Raw genomic sequence first — 8,516 nt, 5'->3', positions numbered from 1 at the left:
TAACGTGTTCTCCTTCCTGATTCCACTGTTTACCTTGGCTTCAACTAAGCTGGGATATCAGGGCATCAGGGAGACGGTTGTTGTTTTGCCATTTTATTGTCTCAGTATTGACTGTCAACACAAATTAGGGCTTTATCGAGTCCCGCGCGGCGAAATGGCAGGCGGCTAATGACAGAGGCAGGCGAAGGCGTAAGGATAAACAGTGGGCCAAAGACAGAAGAGTTGCAGGAGAAGAGCAGACAGGTGGAAGAGGATTCAGAAGTGGGGAAAAAAAACACATCACTGATAGGAAAATGGGAGGAAGACTCTCACTAACCTCCAAAGAACACAATTATGTCTCAGGTAAGCATCTTAAATAAGGGTTTGGTTCGATCACATGGATGTTTACCTTCCTGTCAGATCCGAATTTTAGAAAGTTACAATGAACAGATAAATCAAAGTCAGCTTAAATCGTTCACTCTTTTTCACCTTTGTTTCCAACTGTTTTCCAGGGTTAGAAATGGGAGAAGATGTCTGTGGTCAATTCTTTAGTTAAATGGTTCTTTAATGAAATGTCTGATTTCACAATCATATCTTAATCTTTTACGCTGGTGCAGTGACAGAAAGCTGAGGTGGCTTACTAAAATGTTAAGGGGTTCTGCCCTGTTACCACCATAGCAATCTCAAAAGCATTTTAATTTTAGTTAGAGGGATTTATCTGGTTATAGTTTTGGCATTAAATGTTTGGATATTAAAAAACTATGTGGTGGAAGCCTATTTCTAATGCATCTCAGTTTGGTTCCAGCTTAAAACCATTCATGCACATCATTTGAAAATTTTAGATTTTTGAGCTGTGAATTGATGCATAAATAAACTGAACTCAATTGAGTGGACTGAATTGTTTTCATGTTTAATTTTAAGATACACAGGATCCTTACCTCAGGCACAAACACATAAGACGTAACTTCTTGTCACTTAAATGCAGCTCAAATGCTTACACTGCAAAAACGGAACAAAAAAATAAGTAATATTTTCTTGAAATGAGTGTATCTGTTTTTGATTTGAGCAGGTAAATAAGATAATCTGCCAATGGAATAAGATTTTTGCACTTGAAATAAGAACAATTCATCTCCATCATCTTATTTTAAGTGCAGTATATCTAATCATCTTATTTTAGGGGTGAAAACACTCATTCCATTGGTAGATAATCTTATTTACCTGCTCAAATCTAGGACGAATCTTTGCCTGCTGGCACCTCTATCTTTGTGCCTCTTGTGATGTCATCAATTGAAATAGAAACAAAGCAGTATTTGCAGTCTTGTCTTTGATGTGCTTTTTAAAACACTGTATTTTTTAAAAAATGACACAGGAAGAATCCAAACTGTAATATCCTGCTTTAATTTATTTTCATTATCAACGAGGGGGGAGGGGGGGGGGGGGGGGGGGGGACTCAGAGAGTAATACATGTAAGACTGGCATGCTTTATGGGAAATTCTAAAAATAATTTTCATATTACAAACTTTTATCTCTATTGACCTCACCCAGTATCTGATTCTTTGTATTCTGAATTGTGGCCTCTCTAATTTTAAGCAGAGCGCGTTAATGACATCCTGGATAATCTGACTCACCACTACAAGCGTCATTACTGCTTTCATCTGCTGAAACATTTGAGGAGGAAAAACACAGAGTCCTCTGAGCCTCGCCCTCTGATCCAGCGCGCTGTGAGTCGATTTCCAATCTTCTCAAATCAATTAGTGTTCCTCCATGGTGCAAAAACTCACCAGCATTAATGATTCAGGATGTCCTACCACACGGTGGGATCATAACTGAGGGGACTTTGCCTCAGTGCATGGATGGGATCTGGACATATTGCCACCTGCAGGTCTGCAGCAACTTTGCAGTGGAAAGCCGTAACAGCAGAGAGGTAAAAACTGCATGTGCTCTCTGACCTTCGCCTGGCTCTTCCACTGAGGCGTCCCCCCCCCCAGTTCATTCGCCTGTTTGTCCACCTTTGAACGCACCAGGTGTTTGAAGGCGGTTGGAGCTGTAAGACAGAGCTCGTTCTATCTGGCAGCCACATCTGCACCTCCGTACCGGAGCATTGCGCATTAGTGTGTGAAATGTGCCAGCACGTTACAGGTAGGCTCCTTTTTAAAACGGATAATGTTGTCCACAGATTTCTCGCTTTTATTGCTCAAACTGATGTTGTTGTGTCCTCAGGCAAGTCAGATGAGAGACTGGCTTGTTGGGACTGCCCCACAGAGTTTCCCGTCTTCATCCAGCATCCTTACGGTAACCCGGTGTGTCTGGCGACCGGCTCTCGTGAAGAGCAGACGCGCTGGGCAAACGTACTACGAGCTGCGGTACGACATCAGAGCTCCGGTACGCTGTAATTCCCTCTTCCCTGCTCCCATGTACGAACCAGTAAATTATTCTACCTGAATCTTTTTTTTTTTTTTTTGTCTCCTATCTGTCTTATTGACATTGGATCATCTGCTGCCCTTCAGCGCTCTGCCGTGAAGACTCACCAGAATCCAGGGCCTTCTTGGACGCTGTGCTCTCCATGAAAAAGCTCAGAGGAAGATTTCAAGCGGAAGCATATCCAATCGGTTGTGAGGAGGAGGTGAGCTCTTACCAGAAACTGTTTTTTGCTGAGATGTTATATATATTTTAGGATATTTAATCACTCTTCTTGGCGGAGTTGTTGTAGTTAATCTAAAAGGATTGGCTTCCATCGGCTCTGAGCAGGCGGCTTTAAGCAGAAACTACAAATGTTAGGAAAATATGTTGGCCTACTTTATGCATTTTCAAAACCAGTTTGATGTCTGTTTTCCGTTCATTTAACTGCTAAAATACCAAATGTTGTCCAACTTTCAGTGATCTAGCTGTTGATTTGAGATGAAGTAGAAGATTCAGGAGTGAAACCTCCTTCTTGATCATTGATCCACAGCATACTGCTGCCACCAGCGGACTCAGTTTTCTTTGGTTGAAAGTGTAAAATTGAACTCTGAGGACCATAGCACTTGTCTCCAGAAGTTATTTGTATCCTTGCAGATTGCTGCTCATTTTACAGTGAGGCTTCTTTCTGGGTCATGAAAGCTGTAAAACTCACCTTACCATGGACGGTGATGCTAGTGTTTCAGCATCTTCCTGTTTTTGGCTGATGTTTTTTCTCATTTCCATCATATATGTATGTATGTATGTATGTATGTATGTATGTATGTATGTATGTATGTATGTATGTATGTATGTATGTATGTATGTATGTATGTATGTATGTGTGTATGTGTGTGTGTCTGTGTGTGTGTGTGTGTGTGTGTGTATGTATGTATGTATCCGTCCATTCGTCTGTCCGTCCGTCAGGAGCCGTCTCTAGCACTAGATCGGGTTTGGTGAAGGCACCTTTTTGCACCGTTTTGGACTCTCTTCTGTCTCCTCTTTCTTTTACCTTTTATCCCTTTTTTCTTCTCATTTCTCTCTCCTCTTCTAGTTTTTCAATGTAGCGTCCACATAACATGAATTATTCCCTACATAATAAAACTATTTGCATATATAAATCAAGCAGAGCTCTATGGCAAAAGCGATAATGCTCCACTTGTGAGAATAAAATCTGTTTGGCTCTTCCTGGCATTACGACAACAATTCTTATTGCCACATTCCCACACAGGACACACACATACACACACACACACACAGAAAAAAAGGCACCGTTTTGAAAAACCTTTAACCTTTTGGATGGTTTTCAATGAGCCTCTGAACCAACTTATGTTCACATGAAGGGGTACGGTAAGGGCCAAGTGGTTAAAACCAAGCAAAAATGGGTTTCCAGCAGGAGAAAGATTGAACTCTATGAACTAGTTTTGGAATTATTGGAAGTAGGCTAATTATTAATTTTTATCGTTGACCTCCGACCTCAAACTTTTTAAACGTTTACAAGCTGTCTAAAAGCTGGCTTTGTGCAGGAAGCCAGTGAATTTAATCAAAGCTAACTAAATCTGCCAGTAAGAGTATCCAGCTAAAAGCTCACTGACGGCTACAAAAAGAAGTGCGATCAAGGTGCCGCTCACTCAATAAGGGGAATCTGACCATGTGTCAGTGGAGCTGTAAATTTGTGCCTGTATTCATAGTGTTCACCCTGTGTGAGTTAGAGAAAATTACAAAATTCATATCTTATTATTAATTTCTTTTAAATTGTTTGTTATGTTCAATCACCTTTACAAAAAAAAGAGAGTCTCTATATATGGGTTAAACCCGCTTTCTGTGTTTCATGGCCATGTCCACCCTTTTTAACCAAACGGGGATCTCATGTTGTTTTTTTCATGTCTGTGTGATTTTAAAAAAAAATATATATTATTTCACGTTTTACATCTTTCCATTCTCTTCAATTCACTCTTTATGTTCTTTGGGCACAAAGGTGTTGGCAGGAATGGTGATGGAGGAAATGAGATCGTACCTGAAGGAGACCGTATTCCCTAGGATTTGTACATATCGCAGCAGGAGAAGGAAAACATGGATCAAAGTGAGACATTCTGAGGAAGAACATTATTGCATAATAATATGTTTTAGTGAACCTGTGTAAACAGATTCATTATGTGAGAATTTCTTGTGGGGTTCAGTTGCTGTCTGAGGTCTACAAGGCAGCAAGGTGTCATGTAAACGCAGCCATGGCGGATCTGAAGGAGGAGCTGTCACTTTATCATTTGAGCATGAAGAAACGCATCTCTGCTGGACTCCATCAAGTCGGCCCGCTGCAGGATCACTTGGCAAATGCAATCACAGGTGAGTTCGACTGAGGGGGCGGACGTCATCACAGAGGCTTCATCGCCCTGACGCTTGTTTCTTTTCACCCAAGAGGACACGTATGAGCAAATGTTGCGGTGCCTTCAACTCGCCATCATCCCACGACTTCCTCGCACTCTGCAGGAGGTGGCTGCACCCGTCTGCGACGGCTTTGCATCTATCTGGGAGTACTTCATGGAAACCTGTGACGACGTCATAGATGTGGCATCTGCAAACACACCAGAGAAAGACGTTAAAAAAGAGGTAGAGTAGCTGTTTCTTTTGTTTTGGTCGAACTGCTGCAAGTATTATGGAAGTCTTAGACAATGATGTTGTAATTGATTATATCAGGGCAAATATATGTTTTCTTTGTCTGAAAAAAATAACGTGTTTAAGATCTCAAATTGGTTGCAGAAGATGATGTTGTGTGTTTGTATATTTATGACCGTTTGTATTGGCCGCCCATTCACAACAGAGTTTGCTTAAATATTTTATCGGACTGTGAGGTGTTCTGGGGGTTGCGGTGCAGCATGCAACCCAAATCAAAGAGATTTGCCTTGCAAAAATATTCAAAATTCCTTGGACATTTCATCATGTTACAAATATGATGAAATTAAACCTCAAGGTGTTTTACTGGGATTTTAGTGAGATAGACTTTCAAGACCTTCCTTTGAAAAAGCTTGTAGTTAGAGTAGCTGAGCTATCTCTGTAGTTACGCTGCAACAGGCTAAGGCCGGAGGACATCGAGATCTTTTTCTATCACTGTGCTGAGTTGTTCTGTATGTTCTCTCTGTCATTTTCCTCCTCGTAGTAGGTACATCTGGTCTGACCCTCTGTTAGCTGTGACACAATCCAGGGGGGCAGATCATCGGCCATTACACTCTAACAGGAACGATTACTGGATCAATCTGTGCTTCTGTGCTTTTGTGTCTCTGCTCTGGCTTCTCTAACTCCCAGTGGGTCGAGGCAGATGACCGTTCACACTGAGCCTGGGTCTGCTGGAGGTTTATTCCTGTTAAAGGGAAGTTTTCCTCTCCAAAGTCGCTACATGCATGCTCAGTAGGGATTGCAATGCAAAGTCATCGACACTGCAGACGAGTGGAGTGAATGCTGCTTCCTTTCATTTTAAACTTTTTTCAAAAACTGTTTAAAAGCGTATCACTTATAATGTTAAATATCATAGAGATGTTTGTTACCATCAACAAAGAGCTCAAATATGTCGAAAAATGTAGCTTAGTTGTGAGTCAGTTTTGATTTTACATTGCATTACGAAGCAGTCTGTCACAAGAAACAACCAAAGTAGCGAGTTGAACAACATGCGGTCTGATCCCGAATGTTAAAGGTCATAGCTACAACTTTTTCTTTAAAACGATTCATTTTTCTAAATAGTATATGCAATAAATAGTATATCAATAATTGTTTTATACATTTTGAAACTTCCAAAATCTATAAATGTTTATTTCTGGTTACGATGCCAACGTCAACACAAAAGGATTCTGCAAAAATAGGTTGAAGTTATGTGAGAAAGAGCTTGATTGGCAGACCATAGTAGCTCTGGGATAGTGCTATACCAGATAATAAACATTGATTAAGTACAAAAAAGGCATCCACAGATGTTATCATAGCATTCATCAATTAGATATTATCATTATATAATAATAATAATGATAATAATAATTAGTTCTCTGCATTTAATCCATCCTAGCAATTTAAAAATGTTTTACAGTGAGTAATGGCGTTCTATAGAAACACAGAAAGGCTTATGATTGATGACAATTAATTATTGTTTTCTGTCCACCACCGGCGGACAGAGAAAAATAATTCTGCCAATTGACGGTCACAGATTACTATATGTTGATCTGTCACATAAGATTCCAATAAAATACACTGTGGTTGTAACAGAATACTTTTGCACTGAACTGTGATGGGTTTCCTTAGCTGCTGACGCTTCTGGACAGCCTCGGACCAGACAAGTCCCGGATGTGGGAATGCTTGGACAGGCTGGAGCTGAGTTTGGAGGCCCGTGAGTGGCTCCAGGACACGTGGAGAGTCCGCGGTGAAATCTGGAGACCTTTGTTACTCAGAGCTCAGGATGCTCTATACAAAGTAATGATACCAATACAACTAGCAGACGAAAAAGCTGCCTTGCAAATATGCAGAAACGCCAAACCCCCTTCTGCTCTTCTTTTAGGTGGTTAACATGTGTGCGCAGATGTTTTGGAGGCAGGTCCTACGATATCAGTGTTTTTCTTCTGAGCCTGCTCACCTCACAGCAGCGCTGTGTCGAGTGAGAGACAAAGTGGTCAAGGTGTGTAAGAAGGAGGCCTTGAAGATAAAACACGTTTCAACAGCATTCTTGATGCCTTGTAATGCGCCGTGCTCCTTAACTCTGCTTTCACACAGAACTTGGAGTCAGAGCTGCTGGTCCTGCGATCTGAATCGATCCTGGAGGCGACCCTGCGGATCACGCTGCCAGCGTTTGAACAAGGAGTCAATAAACAGGCATGTGCTTTATACTTTTAAAGAGCGAATGTAATTGTAACGCCACTCAATTCTCAATTTAATCATAACTCTGCGGGATTCAGGATTTGTCTCGTTATGATGCCATGGTCAGCTCGGAGGAATCCCTCGTCATCCAGCCAGACCTCATATTCAACTCCACCTTGAGAGAAATCCTGTCCTCTTATATCCAATCAGGTAAAGTTTGACAATTATAGTTGTTAGGAAAAGATGAAAAAAAAAAACCCTTAATGGTTTGGTAATCATCTGGTCCGGCTGGTTTTCCACATTGGGGTGTTTTTTTTTTTTATTACCCTGCAGAGATGAAGTACAGCCTGCCACAGACCTTCATCCCTCTGCCTGTCTGCGGCAGCAGCCCGAGGAGCTCCATCTCTGATCTTTCTGAACCGGTGTACCATGAAGAGCTGGCACACGGTGTCTGCCAGCACACACCCGGTTACATGTCTGAAGGCTCGTCGTTGGACTCTGAAACGCTCTGCCCGAGCTCTGTGTCTGACAGGGAGGACACGCTGGACAACTCAGAGAAACATGTGCTTGCTTCATGGAGTGGAATTGGTCCAATGCTCTGAGCCAGAGCAGAACTGCCGAACGGGAAGCAATGACATTTAGGACAATGCAGATCACAGCTGCAAGCATCGTGTTCTCTGTAAAACACCCATATATTATATAAAATAAATTATAGTTTTTGAGAAACTCTAGAACAAGGGTGTCCAAACTTTTAGGCACGTGGGGCAAAACTGTCAAATGGCCTTTGTACGCTGAGCTTTGGACACCCCTGTAGAGCCTAAAAGATTTATTGAGAACACAAAGGAAGCAGACACCTTGGTTGGCAGATGCTGGAGTCGGTTCCGTAGGACAGGCTTGGGTCATGCCCGGATGAACAGAGACGGGCATACAGATCTGTGTGGTTAGGCAAGGCTCATAATTCTGAGATCAGTCCATGTCGTGGATAGAGTAGGTGTCCAAACAGGGACTTAAAGGGTAACTCACCCCCAAATCAACTATTGTTTTGCCAATAAACTGCTAACATGGTTGTCTTATAGTGCTGTCTACATATCCTGGTCATTATTTTTGACAAATTAGCGCATATTTGTTTAAATACTGCGAGTGAGAGTCAAAGTTGTTTAAATACTGCTTTTTGTGTAGAGCAGCATGCTTGCAGTCAGAGAAGGTTGCAAGTACCCGGTTCTATCCCCGGTCCCGGCACTCTGGGTCCCTGAGCAAGACCCTTAACCCCA

The 8,516-nt window shown here is 41.8% G+C and overlaps 1 protein-coding gene across 2 annotated transcripts; it reads left to right on the top strand.

Moving 5' to 3' along the window:
* Nucleotides 1-264: 264 nt before the first annotated feature.
* On the top strand, nucleotides 265-8,516 carry LOC105929213 (protein Niban 1). Of its 2 annotated transcripts, none has more exons than XM_012866899.3 (14): nucleotides 265-342; nucleotides 1,573-1,700; nucleotides 1,778-1,903; nucleotides 2,004-2,118; nucleotides 2,200-2,361; nucleotides 2,487-2,602; nucleotides 4,394-4,498; nucleotides 4,596-4,758; nucleotides 4,832-5,022; nucleotides 6,697-6,864; nucleotides 6,950-7,066; nucleotides 7,162-7,260; nucleotides 7,344-7,455; nucleotides 7,579-8,516. In XM_012866899.3, exons 1-14 carry the CDS (start codon nucleotides 294-296, stop codon nucleotides 7,845-7,847), a joined length of 1,920 nt encoding a protein of 639 aa, XP_012722353.3. In that variant the 5' UTR covers nucleotides 265-293; the 3' UTR covers nucleotides 7,848-8,516. The 2 variants fall into 2 exon arrangements, with proteins under 2 accessions (XP_012722353.3, XP_021174399.2); XM_021318724.2 differs by having other exon boundaries at nucleotides 269-342; nucleotides 1,570-1,700.

The sequence above is a fragment of the Fundulus heteroclitus genome, chromosome 5 (genome assembly GCF_011125445.2).
Source record: "Fundulus heteroclitus isolate FHET01 chromosome 5, MU-UCD_Fhet_4.1, whole genome shotgun sequence".
In the NCBI taxonomy this organism is placed as follows: domain Eukaryota; kingdom Metazoa; phylum Chordata; class Actinopteri; order Cyprinodontiformes; family Fundulidae; genus Fundulus; species Fundulus heteroclitus.
The sequence above is the reverse complement of the archived record's forward strand: the minus strand, read 5'-3'. Positions and strand labels throughout refer to the sequence as shown.